Here is a 27,653-nt window from a genome sequence, read left to right as displayed (position 1 = left end):
AAGAAGACAAATTAAATCATTATAAAATGTCCTCAATTTGTCTTCTCAAATTCAGCTGGCACACTTTTTTTCCAAATTAAAATAAATGCTTTCCTATTAAAGAGTATGTAATTTGTAGAATATTAAAAAAGTCAAAATCAAAGATAAATTCATATCAATAGACAAGACTAAGGTGTAGATGTGTCGTCTCTGTTATTCCAATTAAAAGTCTTAGAACTACACGTTATACTGCAATTAAATTCAACAAATAAGGAGGACGAGACGAATGATGTTTCAGTGTGAGGAAATCAGTTCTCTCTCTACCTGAGAATGAATTTCAGAGTTTATTTTCCCTCAACATTATACAGCTTTTGGCTTTAAAATTATGTTTTTTCTTTTTGCGTTCTTGTACAAGTAGGTCCTAATATAAGAGCTTTGGCTCCCGTAAACTGATTTGAATAATTAAAAGTCAAATTTGGTGGCACTCAAATTCATACAGGTATCAAAGTCATTTTTCATGCTGCAACTTTTTCTGCATTAATTTCAGATTTGAAATAAGACATAGCTGCAACAAATAATGAATGAAACAAAGTTTAGAGAGTCACAATAAAGTGTTTATAAGTTTTAGCCCATTTTAATGACAACACCCCAAAACAAGACACATTATGTTCAAAGCAATCAGGCTACTCACAATCTACAAATTCTGACATGCAGAAGCATCATCTCTCTGGAAAATATATATGCAATCTACGATGTCCAGCTTCGAGATGCGGCGGCAGAGCCTCTTAAAAAAAAAAAAGGCTCTGCCCAAACAATGTTTGTGGATTTATTTAATGAAAGTCACACATAATCGCAGTTTTGTCCACCAACCTCCGGGTATAATGGTAGATTGGGTGAAAACAAACAAACAAGCTGAATGTGAATTCCCGACAGGAGAAAAAAGTGAGCCAGGGGTGAGGGAAATATGTGGCCAAATGCCAAAGAGACAGCTTACTGTTGGGGTCTTTGGCTGGGCGCAGGAGTGGTTTCGATCTTTTTTGTCTGGCCTGGCCTGGCACCGACCACAGTCCTGCCCCAGACACAATAGATCATACAGTACTAGAGAGAGAGAGGGAGAGATGAGTGGATGAGGTGGGGTAGGGGAGGTATGGTGCCTTTCATTACCATGGTCACCAATGGCACTATTAACCATTCAACACCCCCCCAATTATCCTCCCATCCACAGTCAGAGAGACAAAGCCTCGGTCCTGGTCTGCTGGAGCAACATGGCCACTAATCTGTCTCACTCTAACATCACACCCACTTCACTGTCTCTGGAAGTCAGACGTGCACAGGCGCTCCACAGAGGCCCATTGTACTTTTATTTGTGACAGCAAAACAACGACTTTACTGAACTTGTTTAGGAGTTCTTTTTTTTTTTTTTTTTTAAGAAAAGCGACCGTTTAGAAATCAATTTTGAAGATGAAAACAGGTGAAGTTAATCCGCAGAAGTTTAACTCTGTGTTAAATGAGAGATCTGGTACAGAAAACGGTCGCAGCATGCACATGTATGCAGTGTTTATTTTTCGTACAGGTCATGGTGTGTCTGACGCCACACGCCTTCCCCATCAAGACCACAGGCTCACAGCTGCCACAGGGCGAGCGGCATGTCTTTACTAAGGCGACTGACACAAAAAAGCTAAATCGTGAATTTACGCACTTCCATCTGTGTGCTTTTTTTTTTTTTTTTTTAAAGCAAACAAGACTTTGATGTTTGTTAGTCGGGCCCTGGGCAGGGGGCTGAGGCCTGACTGGAAGACTAGGGGCCTAATGAATAGATCCACAACAGTGGCTTGTTGTGTTTGTTTACCCTTTCGCCCAGCTGCCTGGACCGAGGAGATGGGAGAGCATTCATCATGACCTGGGAGAGATGGGAGGCATGGCGCACACACACGCAGGAGAGTGACATGATGGCGCACACACTGCGGAGTGTGCCAAGAAAAGTGGCCACACAGGGCAAAAATCGTCGGTTTCAAGGGGCAGATACCCGCTGCTCGTGCTCGCTTTGTGCAGATTTAATTCACTGCAACAACAGTCAAAACATTTCAAAAATTATTTAAAATTTTAATTAAAACCACAATTTCAACCACCCACTTATGTCATGACTTTGAAGCTTCTGAAGTGCTACTTTTTGTCAAGAAACCCCCAACAGTTCCTTTATCCTTTGACCTCTCCCACCAGAGTTTGGTTGTGAGGTTCCTCCTGTTTCTTCCCCAGTTGTGTTATTTTTCTGGCACCACAACGGAGAGCGCAATGATGTTCTGTGCCTGCTTCACCGAGGGCATGTCGATCATGCTGCCGCGGAAGGTGAACGCACCCTGAACAGGTTTACAACACAGGTGAGAGCAGAAAGAGAAACATTAGACCGGACAGTAAAATGTACTCTCTCAGATGAAGGATGGGGCTTACAGATGCAGGAAGTGGATTACTGTGTTAAAAACACAACATCAGGGATGCAACTAATGATTATTTTTATTTTCAATTATTTCCTTGATTAATTGATTAGTTGGTTAGTTCATAAAATGTCAGAAAATGATGAAAAATATTGATGAGCATTTTCCAAAGCCCAAGATGCCGTCCACAACCCAAAGATATTCACTTCAGTATTACAGAGGAGTAAAGAGGAAATATTCAAATTTAAGAAGACGGGATCTAAATATTTTAACTTAAAAAAAAAATTCTCAAACCAGTTAACTGATCAGCAGTTAGTTGGTTGACAAGTAACTGATTAATCGATGCAGCTCTACACAAAATAAGAGCCATCATACCGATACATAAGTTGGCCGACAAATCAGCCGATATTGGCCTATCACAGATATCAGTATCTGTGTTTTCTAATATGCACCAACATGAAAACTGTTTTTTTTTTTACACATCATAATGCAGAAAAGGTGCTTGGGATAATTCATATTCATTAAATCCACAATGTAGTGTACTGTTTCAGTGCACTAACGTCATTTCTTAGAGTAATATGTACTGTTAAAATGTAATGTTTCCCTGCCTCCATTACAGGTCTTTTTCACTGGTATCTAATAAGCATTTTGTGAGGGACAACTGCAAAGAAATTTGTGTTTTTGTACGTAATGTATTATATTTGCCGATATCTCAATATCAGATTTTTTTTCTCCCTAATATTGGTATCGTTATTGGCCTCAAACATCCAGTATTGGTCGGACTCTAGCCATGATACTACATATTTTGTTTGTATGTGGATGTAACATTAAACAAATGTTTTTTAGACTTTTTTCCTTGTTTTTAATCTGTGCTAATTAAAACCAAACTAAGCAATTAATTGCAGAAAACAGCATGCTGCAGAGGAAAATGTACCAAGCACTGTAAGTAGTGTAAGTAAAGCATTAAAAAACTGCCAAGAAAACTGCATGCAAATTTGTGAATTATAGGTTCTGTGGTATAAAATGCTTCTTTAAAAGATCTAACCACAAGTCAGAAAAATGCAGTCAATAGCTGGAGGTGAGAATTATGAAAAACAAGCACCTGTCGTGTTGCAAGACAAAGGGACTGACCCTGCTTGCTGTTCAAACCCTCGCTCACACACAGACTGATACACACACACACACACACACACACACACACGGCGGCAGAGGGATGGGTAGGATATGAATCCCTCGGGCGATGCTTAGTAGGAGCAGCCCTGGCAGGGAGAGAGGTGTGGGCAGATTGTGTATTACCTCAGCAGATAGCCCACAGAGCTCAACACACAGGATCCAACCATGCACTAAATTAGGAACAATAATATTGTACACTTAATTGGCCCGACTCCCCCCACCCCTCATTCGTCTCCTATGTTCACCCAGGGGTGTACAGTATGTATTCTCTGGAACTACAGAGGTGTGTGAGAGGGCACACAAAAGGATCAGTGTGAGTCTCAGAGCAGAGGAAGACTCCTGTCATCTCAACACGCCGTCACAGATAGTGTGTCATGCTGGAGACGTACATTTCAAAAAGTTCAGAAAAAATCAAATCCCCTGGTTGATCAGACGTCCCTCCACTCGCCCTATAAAATTTTATTTTTGTGAATCCTCTTAGTGATTTGGAAAATATGTAGTTAAATTATATCTAGTGAACAGCTGGCCTTTTTTCTAGCTTTACTCCCGTTAGTAATTTAAGACCACAACACTAGCATGAAAGAGACATGAGAGTAGTTTTTTTAAACAGTAAAAGAGTGTTTTTAAGAAGATCTTACCTTTCCTTCCTTTTGGTGTTCATCAAAAGCAGAGATGAGCTCTTTGGCCCACTGGACCCTCTCTTGACTTGGGGAGAACTCTTCCTGCACAGCCTGGATCTGCCCCGGGTGGATAACCTGCTTACCTGAACACACACACACACACACACACACACACACACACACACACACACACACACACACACACACACACACACACACACAAAAGTGAAATATGCAAATATGCTAATGATAACAGCAGGCTAGTTGTGGCTTCAAATAAAATTAAATGTAAGAGCCATTTGTGCTAAAAAAACAATGTTTTTACTTGTTGGCACAGAGCTATCAATAAAACAGTTGCGCTAATTACCCTCCCTGATTCTAACAACAAAAATAATCATTTTTTATTTATTCTATTTTATTTTTTTACACAAACTCTTGTGCAAACACCTGCACGAATGTAAAAAAAAACAAAACTAGAATTGGACTGCAGCTGGCACTGTTCATGTGAGTGAGAAACCACAACACAGACACTCAATGGGACAGGACAACAGGATTTTGCTTGCAGGGGCGTAGGTTTTGTTTAAACACTGAGGGGCACATATGAAACGGGGAGTTTGGGGGTCCTCCTTCAGACAATTTTGAGCATCAAACACTTTAATGTCCTGCATTCTGGTGATATTTTATGCAGTAATTCGTGCATTTTCTGCATTAATAGATTGCATAAATTTCTTTAATTTTGTCTTAATGAAAGTCCTCTACCACTTTTATGCGTCCTCCCTGCCCTATAAATCTACACCTCTGTGTGTTTGTGTTTATGTGTCAGTATGAAAGAGGTGAGTCAGCCAGCACAGGACCAGAGGACACTCTGCATCATGAAGGATATCAAGTGTCTCCTCTCTGCTTGCAGCCCTGCTGTCAAACAGAAACTTTGCTGAACGCTTAGTTAGACTTCATTATGTGACAGAGGTCGTCTAGAACAGAAGAGTGAGGCTGATAGGACAGTCTGACGAGCCTAAGGAGACACACACAGTCAAGTGAATCATTAAGAAAAAACACAGAATAAGTAGGGGTGGAAGGAAATTATTATGTACATGAGTATGGCAATGTTAACTTATGTAGGACTGCATCAATTCTCACAATCAATCAATTCATTTGTCACATGAAATCATAGGAATACTGCTCCACCGAAACAGAACAGAAAATCGAAAGCGTGTTGCAGGGACTATAATAAATGCAAATGCTAATTATCTGGATTAAAAAAGGACTTTTATGTTTTGATTTTACACACATGGTGCTTTGCTCTTTATAATATGGCAGTTTTCAAAAACAATTATTTAAAAAAAAAAAATCGCAATATATTGCCTTGTTTACAGATTTGCAATATATCGAATCCCCTGTTTTGTGATCCAATCGCCAAATTCTTGCCAATAAACAGCCCTAGTAATAAGACTAAGAATATTTCTGTAGACCAAGTATATTTAGAGCCATGCTCACACAGATAGGAAACTAATGAATCCTTCCTAAAAACATATATTTTATGACTGGACATGTATTCTTTGATTGTAATTTATTTTGCCTATGTACAATTTCTTTATATGTCCATTGTCAGCGGTTGTATACCTTTCAGAAATGACATTTTACATCCAACTCAAACACGAGCCTAACATGGAGTTAAGGCTGTGCCTGACACAATCCCCCCCCCACCTCCCACTCCCTCTCACTTAAATGTGGGCTAACGCCACAGACATAATCCCGTGTACATTTGCAGATCAAACTTGTAGTGATAAGTTAAGGTTATGAAACGTCTGGTGAGAACGACGGCTCAGCGGCAGCCAGCAGGAACTCGACACTTTAGGGCTTAGCTCTGTCGCCGACAACAAATCCTTCAAGGTGGCCGAGCGGGCGGGCTGCACGGGCGAAAACATTTTTGCCCAGGAGAGAGGAGGAGAGGAAGAGAGGACAGGAGAGAAGAGGAAAAGGGGAGGAGAGAACCCGCTCCCTTCATCCAGCTCCGTTCACCCCAGTTAACCTCAGAAAAACACACACAGCACTCACACAATCAACACACTGTAGTTAAAGGCCAGAACAATTACTAATGAGGAAACACACTTCATTTCACTTGTAACTTATGATTAATAGACACCTTTGAGGGAATGTGCATGCTACAAAATATGACATTTGGCACCTCTGAGTGTGTCATTGTGAGTTTATGAATCCATGTTTGTTTATTTGAAGCAGAGCGCCTGTATCTGCACATTTTCTGTTGGACTAACAGCCTGAGGACTCCCCAGAGCAGAGCTGGAGATGTCTATAAGTACGTCAGAGTGTGTGTGCATGTAATCTTGTGTATGTTTATTTGCCCGTGGCTGTGCATCACTGTGTCAGCAGTGCTTACTATCATTTTTCCACTTACTTGTAGTGCTGTTTATCTGTCTAGATTGTTGTGGTGTGATTTGCCGAGTGTTGGAGATATCAGCTGTAGAAATGTTTGGCTTCTCTTGATTGATAAAAAAAATAAAAAATAATAAAAAAAGGAACTAGAGGGCACTCGGCTTGTGGTCCTGAAAAAAATAAATAAATTGATTGGTTGACAATTTATACAATATGGTTTAAATAACAGCCAAAACAGGTCAGAATGACCCCAGAGGACAAAAGGTGTATAGTAATCGGGAGGATATAACAAGGGTTAAAAAAAATAATAATTTAAAACTCAACAGCAATGTCTCTTTCCAGAAATCATGACATGGTTACTCAAGATATCCACAGACCTCGTTGTGAACAGTTTCACATTTAGACTATTTTCTTTCTACTGATATAAACCTGCCAAAGGCATCAGCATCATCTACTCAGAGCTCACCTATCACCACTGAGATAGCCAATGTTACAACTCTGCCAAGGAGGATGCCATTTATGTTTTCACAAGCATCACCTTCTCATCCATGAGTAGATGCACTTTTCCTTCTGCACCGTGACTCGGTTAGCAGGTGTAGTTCAGTAGAAAAGAAATAGTTCCTACATGAAACTGCTCACACGTTCTGTAGATTTTTCTGAATAAGCAGGTTATGATTTCTAAACAGAGATATTGTTGTTGAGTTTTTTTTCTTTTTTTGCTCTTTGAGCACCACAAGCTGAGTACCATCTAGTTTCATTACACTGGAAAGAAGGCCGACATCTCTGCAGCCGGTATCTCCAACACTTGGCAACAAGCTAGATTGATAAACAGCACCACAGGTAAGAGGAAAAACATGTTTGGTTATTTTGGGGTGAACAGTCCCTTTAAAAAACAGGATATTTATTTTGGATCTCATGTTCATTTTGAGAAAACAACCTCTCTCCCTCTGTGTGTGTGTGTGTGTGTGTGTGTGTGTGTGTGTGTGTGTGTGTGTGTTATGTGCATGGGATCGAGGCAAAAGGAGCCTGTATTCCCTCCTCTGCCACCTGTTTTACTTCTGGGCTGAAGACAGGAGCATGTTTCCACACTGAAATTGGCAGGCTTAAGATACTCAGAGAGGGAGACTGTGTGTGTGTGTGTCTCCGTGCGTGTGTGTGTACACGTCCGTGTAGGACAACAGGAGAATGACGGAGCGAAGAAACAGACAGGGTGACTCAGGTGCCCTCAGTCACAACCCATTGGTTCTCCTAAAATGCATCATTCATGCCCTCCAGCCAATCCCAGCCTGCCATGTGGTGCTGGCATTTCATTGGAGGATTGCTATTTAGCAAAGTGCTCTCAGGCGAATGATGGACAGGGTCCCGGGGATGGAAGTGAAATGCGGTCCCTGAAAGCAGGGTATTTTGTGGAACCGTTTTCTATTTCTGGGAGGCAAACACCTTTTAGAAGGAACATTGTGTCTCGCAACACCACATAGTATACATCACAAGGTGTTCATGACGCAATTAAATCCCAAAATGAGCGACCTTCCTACTTGAAGGATTTCATACTTATGTTTCTATTTGCTGAATTTTGCTCGTCCTCTGCACCAGTAAGAAGCGCCGGGTGTTTGTGTTTCACCAGTGTGCTCTGTGCTCAGTGCTAATGGGTGCTGTATGCAGCTTAGGTACTGCCAAGGTCAATTACTGCACAGGTAGAGGCTTTTGGCTGCACCGTATTATTGCTTAAGCACACTCGGGCCAGTAATAGCTACTAACTAAGATTATACAGAGTGCCCATGGCTTGTAAGCCTCTAATCCAGTGCTTTGAATGGTTCTGTTCCATATCAAATCTGACCATTTATTTCATCAACCAGCTGCTTCAAACATTAGCTTTTACATCTTTAAACGCACATAAACGGCATCAAGCTTTCCTTCATGAATTACTGTTTGCTAAAAAAAATAAATAACTAATTCAAAGAAATTAAAACTACTAAATCTGCTTCTTAGAGCCAGGGGCGTACCACCACATTCTGGGCCCTATCAGTCTCTATATGGCCCCGCCAACCCCTCTGCTGATTCATGTCTCTCAAGCATCTTTTGAATCGTTTATTTATTTATTTTTACAAAGTCGTTTGTTTCTTTCCTTTTTTACTTCTCCAGAACCCCAATTTCTCTTTCCTGGGAAAAGACATTGAAATGTATATTTTTGCTCCAGCAGCATGAGTTGCAACTTATTCAGGCAATTTGACTTAATCTATGGCACTGATGACTTTGAAAAAAAAAAAACAAAACAAAAAAAACAACATTTTAAGGGCCCCCCTGGACCCTGGGTAATCAGTCCAGCCCCCCGCCCACCCACTACTACGCCCCTGATTAGAGCAACTCAAGCACATATTCATATTTAGTAAAAAAAAAAAAAAAAGTCTGTGCTGATAAGAAATTTATGTCAAGTTCAAGCCAAGGCAATTTCATTTATAAAGACCGTTATCACAGTTTGGCTCAGAGGGCTTTACAGCACACGACATCCCTCTGTCCTTAGACACTCATATCGACTAAGGAAAAAGGGGGGAAAAATAACTTATGTTCTCATATTATTTAAGACTGAACAACAGGTTCTGTACATTCTGCATAGTGTATAATAGTGGACTACATTAAGGTTATGTTTATATTTACCTTAATATATCATAGGGATGTGTGGTATTTGCTGATCTGCCAACATTTTCTAACTCATTTTGGCTGATTGCTGATACTGAAATATGCACATTTTTTTTTCACCTACATAATTGCAAACATCAAATCTCTCCTCCTCCCCTGTAAAACATGCCATAGTTTTTATGAGATGATGCTCTCCCTAAGACAATCCTAACATTAGACAAAACATGGGAAATCTGACCTATTTTCAACTGATTATTAATGTCGAATAATCAAATTGTCATCTTATCGCCTGTGATTTTGCAGAGATGTTCACGTTGGTCCGAAGCCAATATTTCATTTTAAGGCCGTTATCTGCTGATACTGATACCGAGCAGATATTATCGTGCATCCCTAATATATCATATTACTTGTTGGAATTCCCTATATGGGTACTTTGGATCTTCACATGAAGAAACTGCAACACGAGTCAAAGCTGAAATACTTTGCAGAATAAGTGGCCTAGCACCTTGGGTATGTTAAAATGATGATATTTATAATATATGCATACATTTAAGGAACCCAAGTGCTAAAAATGAATCAGGTTGGAGCAGTGTTTAAATACTTAGAACTGATAAAAGATAATGTTATCTTGTTCAGAAAAAAGGGTGTTATCCTAATCTTAACTGTACAACCAGGAAAACATCTGCACATGGATGTCGCAGAATATAAAAAAAAAAAACAACACAGAAATGCACACACACACACACACACACACACACACACACACACACACACACACACACACACACACACACACACACACACACAACAACAACACACACACACACACACACACACACACACACACACACACACACACACACACACAGCAGCGCAGAGAATAGAGGTGGCAAATGAGGTCATCTGGAAAATAAGTTGCTGTATGAGACAGCAAGAAGCTCTCCGACAAGATGATTTGATGATATGAAGTGCAGGTAATGTGTCTCTCGGCCAGTGCAGCACACAGAGAGGGTGCTCACTATTATTCAGAGCCAAAAAAAAGTCAGCTTTCACACTGGAGAAAAATGGAGGAGGAAAAAAAAAGCACCTAATTGCTGACGCTGTGTTTCATTCACTAATCTCACACTCGAAGAAAAACGCGTAAATAAAACATCATATTTTGAGATTTGATTTTTTTTCCCTCTCACACTTTATATGGAGCCAGGCCACAGTGGGAAGTGTGTCACATTTTGAAATAATAAGTCTTCAAAGGATGAAAATACCAGAATAAATATATCTGTTGCAGCGAGAGAAGAATGACTGCAATATCCACTTTGGAACAGGCTGTCCTGCCTTCTGTGGTGTGTTACACATAGTCTGCGGGATACACACACAAACACACACACACACACACACACACACACACACACACACACACACACACACACACACACACACACACACACACACACACACACACACACACACACAGACAGAAAGCGTTGCCTGGCTACAGACACACAGAGCGCTGTTAAAGTAGGCGCTACCACTACTTTAACTCCCTTTAATCATACACAAGCACATTTGCACACGGGCAGGTACGCACCTGAACGCACACAAACACACACACAGACACACACAAAACCATTCATGGTGGGAACAACAGAAATGTCAGAAAAGCATTTAACAGCATTGTTCACAATTCAGCAACACCTGAGGGCCTAAAAAAACAGACACACAAGCAGCCAGTTACAAAACCACAGACATCATGGTCATTTGGAGGTGAGACCTTCACGACAACAAACAATACGAATAAATTGTATAGAATGAAAAACCAGATGTTCTGCATCCTTCCACTGTGTTTTAAACCACATTTAAAAACAATTATCAGCTAACTCATACATCATATTCTCCCGTGGACTGCAGGAAGAGCAAGTCAGCAACAGAGTGAAGGAGGAATGAAAACTGAAATGTTGAATTGAACGCAGCTTGCAACAGGAAGTTGAGGGAAGTCCGTTATTGTGCCTCAGGGAGGGGTGAAGAATATATGGAATACAAATAAATGGAAACTATTGATGACGATGTGAAAACACAGATGTTTTCCTGAAGTGTTTTCAGAAAAAGACTCAATCAGTTGGTGTAAGGTGCATCAGGTTGTAAATGCTAAATATTGTATGTGCCTCTATGTGATCCAGCATATGAGGACATGCTTTCTTGGTATGCTGAGATTCTGAATGTTGTCTTAATTGTCTATAACTGTTATATGTTACATGGCTGCAACTCTGTTTAAATGTGCCGCTGACTGTCTTGGCCAGGAAACTTTGTAACGGTGATTTTTAGTCTGTATGATGCTTTTTCTTGTTACAAAATGTAAGTTATTAAAAAACAATTTTTTATTTAACCCATATTTAACCAGTTAAGTCCCACTGAGATAAGCAATCTCTTTGTCAGGGGAGACATTGCCATGACAGCTGCACAAGAAAAAGTTACAAACAACGACAACCAAAAGAAAATCGCATCGTAAGACCTCCCTGATCAAGTCAGCGTTTCCATAACATGCTCTCAAATGTGGAACATAAGAGCAATCAAAATAAAATTGCTGCAAGATTTTAAGATTTTTAACAATAGTGTTAAAGGTTGACTAAAGCAAAATCAGAGATGTGAGCATTTTTAACTATTTTATAATTTTTCATAGTTGAGTGTTGTAATTCTATGTAACCTTGATGTAAATATTTACATTTATGTCTTTTTTTTTTTTTTAACCACAGCTGTTATTAAATGCACGTAATTGTATGTAACCTTGATATTCTTTTCCTTTTTCTTTACTAAAAGCCTAACTAGGGACCAGAATTGGAAACTAGTAATCACTATAATCTGTATATGTGAAACATCAGTTGCTACAGTTTGTTTGTAACAACTTGTACAATGTTGATTTGCATTGTCTGCATCAAGTAAACTATATAAATTTATATATAAAAACATAAGAGAATATACAGTAACATCTTGATATCACAGACTTAAGCTACAGTCAGATCTCTGTTCAATCAAAGTGCAGATGTGTAAGGGGAGTTGGCTTTATAATTGAACAAATACCACTGACTGAGCCTACGAAAGGTCAAAGAAGGCCCACCAGCCCTAGAATAAAGTGCACAATGATGAGTGATGGCTTTACAATTTGTAATAAATCTCAGTGCACTATGAGATGTAGCATCTAACATGTGCAAAGCAATGTGCAGATGCATTCATGTACTACAAGAAACTGCAGAAACCAGAGGTATCTGGAGTGGGCAGACATGCTGAGGTCAGGACTTGAAGTGAGCTTAGCTAACGGGACAGTATCACCCGCCTTGTTGACTGCCGTTGGCGTATTTGCAAAAAAGATGATGGCAGTGGATGATATTTTTCTATTATGTCACATGAATTCTGTGCAGGCTAAGAAGCAGAATGCAAGACCAACGTTGTTCTCTCATCACGGGGGACAATGAAAAACTTGTTTCGGATCATATCAAGGGCGACGCAGGGGACACATCACCCTCAATATTAAGACCATATGCATTAGTCCCCCACACTACAAACATAAAAGTAGCAGACTTCTTTTGACAAAATTAAGGACATTTACACCATACACTGATGCAGAATGGCACGCATTTGTGCATAAATTCACCAGATTCACCGGTTTGATGCTCAAAATCCTCTGGCAGAGGACCCCTAAGCTCCCTGTTTCCAGTAATTAAAACAAAACCTACACCTTTGTCTGGAACAAACAGAGATCCTCCCTGGATTCCTTCAGGACAATAGGATGCAGTAAACCTCGAGAGGATGCACACTATTTTTTCCCTGATCATTTTACATTGTGAACACAAATCCATGATGAAATCAGCAGGAGGAGAGCTAGTTACTGTTAGCTGTTGGCAGCTTTCAGATATATTATGATGCATTCAAGCTATATTCAGTAAAAATGAGTGTTGGGCAAAGGTAAATTATAATACAATCACAGTGTGTTCAAATGCAGTTTTTGGTGAAAAACCAGAATAATTATATTTGTTGATTTTAAAGCAATTTAAAACTGATATTTTGTTACCTTGGAACAAAATGGGCATTAAATAACAGCAAAAACAAAATTAACAAGAAAAAAAAACAACAAAAAACAGTGGTATCAGCTATTGGCCAAATTGTTTGTTTTTTGTAAATACTGGTATCAACACAAAATCTCTCAGAATAGGTAAATCCCTAGCAGGAACTTTACCTGTAAAGCCCATGAGAGCTCCCTCTCTGGCCTGTTGCCGCAGCCCCTCCACATCTTTGTAGTCGATGTAAACCAGGTCGATGGCCTGCAGCCCAAACGCTTTGGTGGTCACGACCACCTTCTGCCTCGCGTAAAGCAGCTCCCGGGCATCTTTAGTCCGCGTGGCACCTGAGAACAAAATATGGGAGTTAGTACACATCATGTAGGTCACGTGCCAGTTAAGGACACTTGTGCATAAGCAAGAAAATAAGATAAGCGATAAATGAAAGAGTCAGAGGGAAAAAAAAATCAGGAAAGCAATTACTCTGATATGTGGCATGTCAATTTATTTTTCTTCCGTTGTAAGAGAGAGTTTCATATCAAGGGTAAAACTGGGGTTTGAACCTTCCCTAGCGGCAGACTAGGTTCTTTGCTTTTTTTTTTAACTTAACAGTCCAGTTCATGTCAATTGTGGGGAAACCTAGTTGCAATAACGTTAAATATCGCAATCATGATACTACTTGTGATTATTAAATAGATATTACAGTGAATTCAGTGTTTCTGCCATGTCATCTCTTCTGTTTGCAAAATGTAGCCAGACTGCTGTGTTTAATAGTCACCGGTTCCTCTCTGGCATTTGCAGTTAGTCTGCACTCATCTTGTCACACTTTTATCCATCAATCAGAGTAGTGAGTCAGCAGTATAGCCAAACTTTGCTAGCGTGTGTACAGATTCTGCAATCAGATTCTGCATAATGGTGAGGGCTCTGTCTGATTGGCTAGAGAGTTAACAGCATGGTGCAAATCAGACAAAATGCACACTTGGACACACTGTACGTTAGTACATTGTTACTGTATTCAAGTGCATCAGTGTTTCACTGTCTTTCTCGCACAAGTTGACATTGTAATGACGAGTCAAAAAAAACTTAACAGGATTAACAGGTAACAAAACTGTACACACAGCCAGGTGTTAAACTTACTACAAACAAACTTCAGAAAATATATTATGATTTAAACAGTCTCCTTTTTGACTTGTGGTAAGTGACCAAAGGCTACATGTAATCCCTCACTCTGGGGCGTCCTGATATTGAAAATAATGGACTTGGCACAGGAAATGCATCTTCGTCTTCATCTCATTCATTTTTGTGTACATATTTCACACATAACACATACAAGAATCTATTCTTTATTTCAATTTTAAAAAAAACCCCAAACACTATATTTGTATGAATTCATTCAAAACAGGAAAAAGGGTCTGTCAATACAATGTTTTATTCCACGAATTCAGAAAAAAAAGAAGAGGGAGAATGGCACATTTGTGGCCAACAACAAGTGAGAAAGAAAGCAGAAGGTGTAATAGCTACCTATGCTGGCACAGAAGTCATCAGAGCCGAACACCACGCCGTCATGGTGGAGTCCGGCCTTGGGAGCAAGTCGACGGATTTCCTCACACACCGCCTGGAGAGAATATATATTGGTATGATACAGGCTGACTAAAGTGACACAGGTGTAAAGAGGGAGAGAAATGTTGGATGTGTTGGCTCGGATGCTGCTGAGTAAATCTTATTATACTCCGACTGTTGTTCAAATAATCAGGATTTCTGAGTTTCCTTGGCAGACAAAAAAACATTCAACATACATCATCGCATTAAATTCTCTCTAACAATCAACATAAAATCGTAACTTCTTTTCCATACAGACAGATATTAATATACAGGCCCGCAAAATACGCCCCCTACAGGCACATTCTGCACATACATAAATGTAAACTAACACAGCCAGGAGTACCAGGGTTCCTGCAGCTTAAGGCATGTTCAATTTCAGACTTTTTTAATGCCACTTGGAATGACATTTAAGACAAAAAAATGCATAGCTTAAGGTTAGGAACAATTTTGTCAAAATGTTATTTCAACATAAAACAAGTTATTTTGGGTTTTTTTTTTCCTACAAGGCAGTGATGAGGGTAGAACAAATCTGGCTAATACGCGGTGATTGTTGGCCAATTTGTGTTTCTCACTCTGGATCTATTCGCATTTTGTGGAGATAAACAAATATTTTGCACAAAAACCTGGGAGCTCCGTAGGCTCGATGATTGTCAGTTTTGTATACCTTAAAAACAGTATACGGCTTCAACCCAAGAACCTTGTAAGTATGACCTTGTACCAGTTAAGCCATGCCATTACATTTGGGTTAAATAGTCTTTGTTGTACTTCTCCATGTTCTCCAGGGTACATTGACAGCTATCTAAAACATTCAATCCTCTGCTCTGAACATCCCAGCAGGAAACAAAAATGTGTTGTTGGTTCTTCTATCCTGATGTGGTGTTGACATTATTGGAAAAGGCATTTGGGAAATTATCATTTTATTTAAAATAGATGTCACCAATTACTGAGACCCTACAATGCAGTGTCAGAAGAAAAAAAAAGATTAATAAAATTCAATTTCCCATGTCTGAGCATTTTTAAGACTTTGTAAATTGACTTAAGGTATTTTAATACCCACCAAGGCCTTATTTTAAGATTAATAAATTAAAATCTTTACTGGACTTTTAAGGATATGCAGGAGCCCTGAGTACTGGTGATGACTCCATTCTTTTTAAATTAATGTTTCTGTTTAAGTTGGGGCTGACGCACTAAAGTTTTTAAACCTGTAAAGTACAGAAAGCATTGAATGCTTCGTTGTTTTTATCCTCGTTTACTTATTCAACAACCATGTATTTCCTGATGCAAATGTTATTTGTGCTTGCTACAGACTGTTTCATTGAGGCAAAGTTTTTTTTGCATTAAGACAAAATTATTTACCAATGCATAGAAAAGTTAATGCATTTCATTACATCTTTTTTTCAAAAATTATTTTGATTTTGCAGAAATTTTAAAGAGAGCTGTCGCAATATGAGTCAGGTATCTGTGCTCAATAATGCCAAATAACAAGCCCCACTGCTACGACAAGACTACTGGCCATTATTATCATTGAATGAGGGGATAAAAAAATAAGTCTGGAATGTGATTGTCTGTGTCGAAGAGCATGAAACAATAAGAATGTGTCTCCTGGCTTTTGTTGGCCTCCAAATTAATTTCACCACTAGCTGTGCCACAGTGATTTTTTTTTGTGTTTTGTTTCCGTGCTTGTAACCTGGGGTTCAGTCTGGGCAAAAGATACAGGGTGTTCTCAAGAAAGCACACAGAGGCACCCCCCGCCATCAAAACACACACAAGTACACACTAACAACCACAAACACAGTCGCAGAATTAGAGTGGAGAACCAAAAGACAAATCAAAAGAAGGAAGGACAGCTTGTTTCTCCCCAAATGCCCAAAACCATGCCCTTTTTCCCCATGTAGCTGAAGGTCGCGCTGTACTGTAACAGGAAGTGCTTTGATGCTTGCCAAAATATCATTAAGAACTTTTCCACTATGATGATATTAAAACAGTTCTAATTAAAAAATGTCAGCGTGTCTGGAGAGGGATAGAGAGAGACGCACACAGACAGACAGAGAAAGGGAATAAAAAAAATAAAAAAAGGCTCATTTTGAGAGACTGTCCGAAAGCTTTGAAAGCCTTTCATTTTGGACACGTGGAGTGCTCCCGCTCGCTGGCACAGTCTTTAATCTAAAGTGAACAATGGACAAACAGCAAAAAATGTCTTACGCAGGCAGTTTTGGGGGGTTTTGTTTGTAATTTACCTTAAAATTGAGCAGGCCCACAGCGGTTTCCACAAAGGTGACCAGGCGAATGGGTTCTGTCAGTGCCCGTCCTTTCAAGTTCTCCTGAAATCTGTCAACAAACTAAGCACACGGGGACAATCGCATGCACGACTCATTAACAACACCCACTGTTTGTGTAAATAGAAAGCAATAAATCTGCAAAAACAATCACAGTAAATTAATTTGCTCTCACTGCTTTGTACAGTCAGTCGTCACATTCATTTGTGTTTTGTTGAAGCACAAATATCCGCTAAAAATGCCGACGATCAGCTTGAATCCATTTCTGATTTTGTGTTTATTTTGCACAGATCTTAAAGGAGAAATTACATTCTGGCAGGCTGTATTTCTGCTAAAGATCCTGCTTTTCTGTGTGGCTAAATTCCTCCCTCGGTGGACTTATCAATGAATTATTAGTTATACAAATAGGAAAAATTGGAAACTCATATTGAGCTACTATGTCAAAGTGAATTTAATACAAATGTTCAGCAGTAAGAATACATAAACGATATGACACATCTTTTAAAAATCCACTGTGGGGTGAGAGACAGAGGGGAGAAAAAAAAAAAAAGAAATCTTAATGCGCTAAAACTCACTTTTGATATGAATCTTGACACCTTTATTACCTGCACTGTTCCCATTCCAGTCCTTAGAAACACATCTACGTGGGGTTCAAATGGCGGAGAGAGCGAGCACAGGAGAGCAGCAACAAAAGCGGGTGAAATGAAATATTTTACATTATCACCAGGGTTCCCCCCTCCGTCTGAAGTTCCTCTGCTCTACCTTCTTTCACAAACTACACCATGTGCTCCCCGAGAGAGTACGCACACATGTAAATGTGCACGTGCACATGCATACACACAAAGAAGACACAAAACACCCGAAAAAGGGGAGAAGAAACAAGATTTGGGATGTCTTTGAGTGTGTTTTACTCCTACATTATTCTGTTTTGCGTCTCCCCCCCTCCATGGCAGGGAACAGGGAGACTGGAGCAACAATCAGAGTGTGATGTGACACTTTGCTGAGGCCTTTATTCTGCACGACTCCTGCTAATATGCAAGCTCACCTAAGTAGGGCTTTAAAACCAAGTTTAAGTCTTTGAAGACCAAAGCATTTCAATTTTTTCCAACAGACCAGTTCACAGCTAGCCCTGGACTGCCAGTGGGGTAGCCCAAATTCCAAAATCTATCATCTGGAAACACACAAAAGCCCCCTCCGTCAGATATTTCCTTTCAAAGCCAGTCAAAAAAAAGAGGAAAAAAAAAAGAAAAGGAGCAAAAGCTCAGAGTAGAAATGTCTAACTCCATGCCCCCCCCTTCCTCCTTTTTCCTCGCTCCCTCTTTGACACACCAGGAAAAAGACAGATATAAATAACCTCAGGTACAGCACTGCTATTTTTCTAAATGAAGAGCAAAACAACCCCCGTGCTCGCACTCACCACTCTTGTTCGGGAAAAACTGAAAGAGTGGGCCTCCATTGAAGGATTTTCAAAAAATAGGGGCAATTTTAATCATCTCTCCATTCAATCTCAGTTGGATAAATCATATCTGAGAGATTTGCATAAATACAAACCATCAAAGACTTTTCATCTTCAAAGAGGTTTTCAAGACCCAATAGGCTTTGTACTGTAATCATCTGAGGTCACAACCCTGTGGGAGCAAGGCTGCTATGGCAACATAAAAACTAACGCTGGGGGCTTAGCATAATATCCCCCCTCCTTTGCAAACACAGGAAGGGGGTGGAGGTGGGGTGGGGGGTGTCCGAGAGGGGAGTGTGAAAAGAGGGTGTAGATAAACCTATTTCTGTGACAGAGGAGATAGATATTGTGGGGAAACCTAGCTGATATTACACACAGAGATTACCACCGCGACACCGTGCCATGCAAACCCCTCGAACAAGGCCGCGGCGAGCCTGTTTGGATTCGGCTGAAGGAAAACAAATGACAGCTCAATGCCGCAGCGCTCACTAAAGAGCCTCCTTGCCTCTCTGATTACATGTTTCTGTCCTTCTGCTGTATTCTCCTCTTCAGCTTTTATACACTTTGAGGGCCTGATTTACGCCGCATAAGAGGCACTATAGTGCTCGTTCATTGTTCCTCCGCCGCATACAGCAACTATTAGCTGTCAATGGCTCTCAAAACTAGGACCCTTTAAGATGTTATTCACCACTGAATTGGGGGGAAAAAAAGTAAAAGGAAAGAAAAAAGAAGAAATAACACCTCTTCTTGCCATTCAAAGCCACGCTACAAACAAGCCCTCTGACAATTTCGCCACCCAATCATGAAAAGAGAAGGAGGGAGAGACGGAGCAAGAGAAAGGAGGCTATAGTGGGACAAGTTTCAATTAATTTTCTTCAAAAGGGGGCCAGATTAAATGTTTCCGGCCTGCTGAAGTGTTCATTTCACAGAGGGGAAGCGGAGAAAGGGATGAGGGGAGGGGACAGGAGGAGGAGTAGAGGAGGAGGAGCGGGACAGGGTGCGATTCTTTCGGTCCCAGTGCACACCAAATAGTGTGGCGGGCGAAGAATGCACACGGCTCCGAATCTGTGTGAGAATTGTCCTCAGACAAAGGGAGGGAGTTACGCCTGTTATAGCCCAATAAGGCCTGTCAGTCACACAAGGGCCGGGGGAGAGGAGGAAGGCAGAGCTAAAGATTTCCACACAAAGGGAAACAAGCAAGTCCATCTTTTAGCGACAAATCAGTCTGGAGGTTCCTGTGCTAATATCAATAAAAAAAAGGGGAGAAAAATAAACAAGTGAGGGATTTACTGCGCTGCATAATAAGAGTGGAGAAAATCAGACACATGCTTGCCACACATGCACACAGAAAAGCATGTGCGAAGAAGACACGGACAAAGTTTGAGGATTAGATGCGTGAATGAATCGAGGTCCAATCCGAGCTGCAGACTTTCAGGAGCACACATGCACCTGCTGATGCGGAAACACCGCGACAAACACACTGTAAATCCAATGTGCAAACAGATTTACAGTGCACACTCTCAGGGTTTGTTGCACCAAAGAAAAAAACAAAAAAACATAAGCAGGCAATTATTTAATCATTTTATAGCTCTCAACGGGCTGTGGTTTTTAGCATAATAATAACAACAGTGGATGGTTTAAAAAAAGGAAATTAATGCAGAATAAAATTGACTTAAATGAGGAAAAGTAGCAAAGGGGGAAACGGCTGAGGGAGAGAATTAAGGGAACACCTGTCAGCAATTATACTTGGAAGAAAGAAAGGGCAGCAGGAAGTAGATGTGTTCTAATTAAAACCACTAGTTAAAAACTTCCTGCTCCTGCCCCAACACCGTGGACGAGTTTATGTACGTGTGTGTGTGTGTGTGGGGGGGATTATAACCAAGGCTCCCACACATTTTTACAAATTAATTTTCAAAACTTGTCTATAACTTTTCTATACATTTAACCCCATTTCCAAACTTGCTCCTGATACAATCATAGATGTATTTGAATCACCAGGTATAATCTTAAATCTCAGTGTGGAATTCCTAAATAACCTATTACAAGAAAAAGCTTTTTTGGCATGTTTCTCTTGATATGTTGGCACATCTCTTTCTCTCAAAACGGGGCGCAACCTTGGCGATGACGTGGTGCCGGTCTGGTCTATCTGTATCAACTGATACTTGTGACAGCACTACATTTTAAATTAGTAATACAAGTTACATATTTCATGTAACGTTACACCGGTTTGGGGATTTTTTTATTACATTCAGCCACTTTAAAATGCTGAGGTTAACTGCCAGCCCTTATGAAAGTGTGTGCAAAGAGAGAGAAAAAGAAAAACAAACAAGCCGTGACAGATTTTCGGCAAAAAGTACTTCAATCCAGCACCTCTGAACTGTATTCAGACACAAGCGGTGAAGGAGGCAGACAGTAACCTGGTTCCTCCTGGTAAGTGAACCATATGGAGCTGATCAGAAAGGCCCGCATTAATGATGTCACTGTCTCCTGACCTTTCGGGACCTGACATCCGTACAGCGCCCCTTTATAGAAAGCCAGAGGGATGGCCAAGCCCAGACAAACACCTCCTAACTAGGACACAGGCCCAGTTAGTATGGACAAGTTGCGATTTTTAAGAAGAAAATATGTGGGCAATATTTTCGTTGTTATATCAGTTATTTTCATTATAGATAGCCATTCTAAGAGTGCAAAAACTTGGAATATTTGACGTCAAATTTGGTCTATCAGGTTTTGATACATCTATGAAGACTTTTAGTCAAAGAGGTGACAGGATATGTACTGTTAAATAGGGTAACTTAAATTGCAGTTGCAGTTTTTTTGACTTTGTACTCCAAGATATCAGTTTGTGATCTTTGTCATAACCACTGACAAAATAGAATTTTGGAATTTAATATTCAAGAATATTGATAGGTGTGCATGAATAACAAACAGAACACATTTGTGGCATATTTTCTGTTAATTTTACCTGCCTAGCAGAGTGCTTTAAGTTTGATTAAATTTATTCTTAGCCACAACATGACTCTGTTCAAGGCAGCTTCCAGTAAGTTCAGCAGTGGCAGAAGGCACCGTCGTGTTGTTACAGAAAGCTATCGGGCTTCTGAAGCTAATCCGAAGAAATGTCATCCGTTTCTTGAGCAGCGGCCAAGAAAAACACCCTGCCTGTCCCTGAGTCCCTGCCACAGGGATCGATTCCCACTTTTACTGGGAAATGGAAAAGTTTGTTATGATTGCTTTGAAGATTCCCGTGGTTTCCTCTTACTTCATGAGTTTGTGCAAGAGCACCGCTGTGTTTTTTAAAAGATACCCAGAGGTGAAAGAGAGAGAAAAGTCATGGGTATTTTTCAGTTTTTGCATGTATTGCAACTGTTTGTTTTATTTTGAGGTTTTTTTAGGTTGCAGTTACACATGGTTTTAAAAAAATCTCTTTCCTATTACTCTATTCAGCTTTCTTTGACAAACTGAAACTACAAGAACACTTTTTTGGGCAAATATTTGGAACTTACCCACTGCACCTCCTGCGCGTCTTCCACTTTGGGCAGCATGATGGCAGGAGGGAGAACCTCTGCCTGCAGGATGACCTGCAGGTCAGCCTCAGCTAAGCCACTGGACACCGAGTTCACCCTCACACACTTCTCTGTCCGGCCCAGGTCCAGTTCTACTAACATCCTGGGTATGGTCTCCCTGGCCTCTGTCTGCAGCACAGGAACAGAAAACACAGAGAGAAACTAGGATTATTTCATGTGATGCACTTAGAATGCACTTCTCTATCACTAATTATGAGGTTTTAAGGTTCGAAAACAGAACATTTTATAAGCTAGCATAGTTAATGTGAGAGATGATGGCACAAGAATATACAGAAATATCTACATAAAAGGTTGAAAACTGGTGATTTGTTCTCGCTTCAATCAACAATTACAAAAAATGCGTGGATGCACATCAGTTACACTCAGGAAATTGGACTTTTATTGCATTTTTAAACTGTTTTCCTCCAGTACTTTTTTCGTCTATGAGGAAATGTGGCTGCGTAAATTATATTGACCATTAAGCATGATCAAACAATGCATTGCAGACGCAGATAATGTGTGATCATTGTGGGCGATGTGACAAAGCATATACCAATCTGGAATGAATAATATCTGGATACAACATTTATATATATATATATATATATATATATATAATATATAAAAACACACAAAAAATAACAGTACACCTGCACTATCCCTTAACTGCAGTTTATCTCTCCACAGTATGCCACAAACCAACAAAACAGATGCTGCGCACTCAAACTTTTCTCTCTCTCAATGCAGGCATTGTATGAGCTGAGCAGGAAGAGAGATGAGGAGGACGGAAAAAAAATCAAAGAGAAGCCATACAGTCCTAGCTTCTATCAGTAACACAGTAGCACACGCCGCTATATTCAAACCAGATGCCGGGCTACGGGTGCAGAGAGAGAGAGGGACGGAACGGGGAGAGAGGTCCGACTAGTGAGAGGAGAGAGGCTCTCTGGGAGAAATGTGGTCCGAGTTAAGCAGCATGAGGAAACGGTAGCTTAGGAGTTGTCAGGTCAGATCAGAGGCTGGAGCCGTTGAGTGCTGTGTGTGTTGTGTTGTGGAGATGTTCAGATTTGGATTTTTTTTCCTCCCCGTTTTCACTTATACCACTAAATGATTTTCTCAAAAGAAAACTAGAATCACCACCTAGCTGTTGTATGCCTCTGTGAACCTGTCAAGTTGTGGTTACAGTTTACATCTGTCCATCTGTCCAGAGTCATATGTAGCCATGACAGCTGATAATGCTCCAAACATGGATGTCAATGCAAAGCAGCTAACATATTAACTTATTCATTCCTAGGTTATGGCCAAAAACATGTTTTATGAAGTCACAGTGATCTTGATCTTTGAACGTCATATCCGAAGCAGTTCATCCTTGAGTCCAAATGACCTTGACCTTTGACCACCAACATCTAATCAGTTAATTTTTTAGGTTCAAGTGGATGTTTGTAATAGATTACACTAAATTCCCTCAAACAACTTCTTGAGTTGTTTGAGGGTCAAAAGGACCTCGATGTTTGACCACAAAAATTCAGTTCATTGCTGAGTCCAAGTGGACGTTTGTGCCAAATTTGAAGAAATTCCCTCAAGACTTCCTCCTGCATCCACGAGTATGAAAAATATATAAGGTTACAGACCTTGACCTATGACCACCAAAATGAAATCAGTTTATCATGAGGTCCAAAAGTACATTTGTGCCATATTTTGAGAAATTGAAAGAGATATTGTGTTTACAAAAATGGGATGGACAGAAAAAAACACCACAGCGAGTGCCAGTGCAGAGCAATAAAAATACTCTGATACAGATTACTGGATGTCCCAGTAGGGTTTGAAAGATGCTTATTCATAAAATTAAATATGGGCCATTAAAATATGGCACTGAAAACTGCAAGTGGTGGCAAATGTGGCACACCATGTAATGAAAAAGCTTTGAATTTACCATTAAAAAAACCCCATCTGAGTAGCATATCTAAACAGGCTGATCATTAGTAGAACGATTACCGACAAATCACAGTGTGCATGAAAGAGAAACTGTAGACAGATATAACATGGAGAGCCCATACATCACAATCTCTTGTAAAAACTAAAGTGGACTAAAGTCAGCCCAGGTTCAGTTGTATGAGAGCTTATGGGGACCCCTCAAGGGTCACAGGACGGCTTCTGAGACAAAACAGCCCTCGCTCTGATCTCCTGGAATGCAGAACTGTACTTGATATTACGAACACCCCTCCAGTATCAATAAAATATGGTATCAAAGTACATATCAAAGATTTGCTCGGATTTAATAGGGGTCACAAGCAGGCTCGGACTGCTGCGTGTCGTCTTTGTCTGCCTTTTGCCTCATTGAATGAGACAAGAGGGATTGTCACACCATATGATGAGAGCGCTGTGATCTTTGACTAAGTTTTGCTGTAACCTCTTTGTTACTCTCTCTTACAAGCCAAGATAGACCCGTAACTGTACCGTGGTAACTTAAAACGGATGGGGCGATTTACGCAGCCATAATTCACTCTTCATAAACCTGCTACTTGGTGGATTAAATTCTGTCTGTCCCTGCCCAACTTCATGGTGACTGGAGAAAATTGATCTGTGAGAACCGCTGGCTGTCTCATAATGCCAGGAGTCACATTGATCCCTGACCAAACTAAATAAATAGCGATCCAGAGATGATCAAAAAGCATGGTTTATAACATTCGCAGATCAAATAGACTGGCGAGGACTGAGACTCCCGCTTTAACCTCAGCCTGATATACTAGCAGCCTGCATGTATAAAATTCTTTTAATGTAACCAGAGACCGCTCATTGCAAGGATTGTCTCCTGCACTTTTCTCCTTCTGCGACGGTATTTCTGAAACCATGACGCCAGGAATGGCTAAGGAGAAGGCCAGGTCACTGTGAACTATGCTTTCTTTTATCCCACTTTTTCTGAAAAGTAAGAGAGATATTATTCCACCAGACACCTTGACCCCTATGGGCTCCGCTACTCCGAGCTTGAATAAAGCCCTTTGAAAAGCAGATATTTTACATTAATGGACAGCCATCCAACAAGTTGCTTCAAAGCTCCCTCCCCAATCACCTGGTGTCCCATGGAGAGCTCGCCCGACGTCAGCTCCATCTCCTCTTTGATTCCCTCCATCATCCTCATCATTAGAAGCTGACACACAGGCAGGCAGGCAGGCGAGCGCTTGGCCGGGCAGGCAGGGCCGTTGAATGCATAGATGCGCGCGAGAAGCTTTTCAAGTGCGGAGAGGCTGACCTTCCAAAGAGCGAGGTCAGCTCCTTAACACACAGCCTGAGCCTTGACGCTCAGGATCCTACAGAGTGCTGTGTATACGTGACACAGCATGGCTACTCTCTTGTAGACACCACATCAGACTGGAGCGTCCAAACTGATGTGTGTACAGTCCACAGCGGGGCGGCCTTCCTCTCCAGCATCAGATCATGGATGACCAGCGCTGCCTGCATGCAGCTTGAAACAAGCAACGTCAAACATGGACAGATTCTTGGTGTGGATTCACGCTCCCCGTCCGTTTATCCAGTCTGAATTAGATCTCAGGGCAATGATTATTACTGTATACTGGAAAAATAAAAATTTCTGCATGACCATGGGCGGATTATTAAACAATGAGCCCCTGGGCACAGACATGTAGAAGCCCCCCCCACCTCTCCTACACAGGAGCAAGACACACAGAAGTTATGTTTGTTTAGCCTGTTGTTGTTTTGCATCTCCTTGTAGTTGTTTTGTGTCTCTTGTAGTGATTTGAATTTTCGTTGTGGTTACCTTTTGTCTCTGTGTAGTCATTTATGTCTCTTTTCTTTTAATTGTTTTTTACGACGTCTATTGCATGTCTGTCTGTCCTGGAAGAGGGATCCCTCCTCAGTCGCTCTTCCTGAGGTTTCTATCATTTTTTTCCCATTATAGGGGTTGGGGGGGGGGGGGTCTTTAGTTGATGTGAGGGTCTAAGGACAGAGGGATGTCATATGCTGTAAAGTGTGATTTGTGATAATGGGCTTTATAAATAAAAGTGACTTGACTCTTTATGGTTTGGATCCATATTGTCATTTTGCGTGCCTTTGTGGTTATTTTGATGCTTTTTGTAGTTTTTGTGCGTCTTTTTGAAGTTACTTTTGTATCTCTTTGTAGGCATTAAGTATCTATCATTTTGTCTCTCTTTTAATTTGAGTCTCTCTAGTTGATTTTTGTCTCTGTCTCGTCATTTTGAGTCTCTATTTAGTTGTTCGCATCTCTTAGTGGTCATTTTTATCCTTTCTGTGATTTCTTTTTCATCTCTTTGTAGTTGTTAACATCTTATTGTGATTGTGTTATGTCCCTTTATGGTTGTTTTTTTTGCATCTATCTAGTCTTTGTGAGTCTCTTTGCAGCAGTTTTGCATCTCTTTACAGTTATTTTTTTGACTCTTTGTAGTCATATTAAGTCTCTATGGGTGAGGTAAAGGCCAGGGGGGGCCCTGAAACTTTAAGCCCCTGGGCCTGTGCCTGATGGGCTTGTTCAGTAATCCATCCATGTGCATGACATGAAACGTGTATTTGAAAAGACATAAGCAGGGTAGAATCTGTTTTTCTAGAAAACAAAAATTGTGGGTATCAATAGCATGCAAAAAAGTAAACTACCTTGAAGACTAATGGCATAAATTAGGCTCTTTTACAACATTAACAAGTCAGTGGCACCCTCCAAAGATGTCTGCATTCTCAAAAACAACTTGTAATGTATGTAGATCGCACCTGTTATCACTGACATAGTGTCTTCAAACAGTGGAGTGCTATGTCTTTTGTTCTGAGAGTGTATATATGGTTTCGTGTAAGAGTGGGAAATCATGAGTCACAATGAGTACACTTGTTTTTCTTTTCTTTTTTTTGAGAGCTGGCGTTTTGCATCCTGCTGTGCAACTCGCGATGCCATTTAAAATGAGCTGTAGACTATCGCAGGTGAAGGCTGCCTGCCTGAAGTGTGACTGTGTACGCATTTGTTCGTCTGTCTTTGTCAGCACGTGTGTGTGTGTTCGCATGTGTGTGTGTGTGTTAGCAGGCTTCAAGTCATCGTGGATGGGTTTTGACAAGTGGCACGCTGCACTCCAGAAAGCTGGAGTGAGATGACTGACTAATTCAGGCTACACTGATAACTGAGACATAGCAGAAGGAGATTCAGGCCTTCACTCTTGTCAGTTGGAGGCACACTGTGTTATCCGTTATCCTGTCAGGGCAGACAACAAGACATAACTAGCAGGATAGAGGAGGAGGAATTTGTAAATCACGAAACCTGCTTGTCATTGTTGGTCAAAACTGACAGCCTGAGGTGGAGGAACAGCTAGTTGTTACACACTATTTATTCACTTTAATTAGCCATGAAAGGATCTCATTACAGCTCTTTGGTTACAGTTCATTACAAGTTGCATTGCAGTGTTTTGTGGAAATTAATTCCCAAGGCTATGTTTCCATTTTGTTGGAAAAACTGACGGTTAGGCTACT

The 27,653-nt window shown here is 40.6% G+C and overlaps 1 protein-coding gene across 1 annotated transcript in view; it reads right to left on the bottom strand.

Annotated features, from left to right (window-relative positions):
* Nucleotides 1-384: 384 nt before the first annotated feature.
* The window catches only part of clybl (citrate lyase beta like), an 80,316-nt gene continuing 53,047 nt past the window's right edge, over nucleotides 385-27,653 (bottom strand). The window contains exons 4-9 of the mRNA XM_042494782.1: nucleotides 22,116-22,304; nucleotides 17,118-17,219; nucleotides 14,800-14,893; nucleotides 13,458-13,625; nucleotides 4,223-4,347; nucleotides 385-2,336 (exon numbers count right to left, since the gene is read on the bottom strand). Coding sequence (XP_042350716.1) covers nucleotides 2,241-2,336; nucleotides 4,223-4,347; nucleotides 13,458-13,625; nucleotides 14,800-14,893; nucleotides 17,118-17,219; nucleotides 22,116-22,304 — 774 coding nt within the window. The 3' untranslated portion in view covers nucleotides 385-2,240. The remainder of the gene's footprint in view (nucleotides 2,337-4,222; nucleotides 4,348-13,457; nucleotides 13,626-14,799; nucleotides 14,894-17,117; nucleotides 17,220-22,115; nucleotides 22,305-27,653) is intronic.

Source organism: Plectropomus leopardus, chromosome 10, assembly GCF_008729295.1.
Source record: "Plectropomus leopardus isolate mb chromosome 10, YSFRI_Pleo_2.0, whole genome shotgun sequence".
Classification (NCBI taxonomy): Eukaryota; Metazoa; Chordata; class Actinopteri; order Perciformes; family Serranidae; genus Plectropomus; species Plectropomus leopardus.
This window is presented reverse-complemented; position numbering and strand designations above follow the sequence as displayed.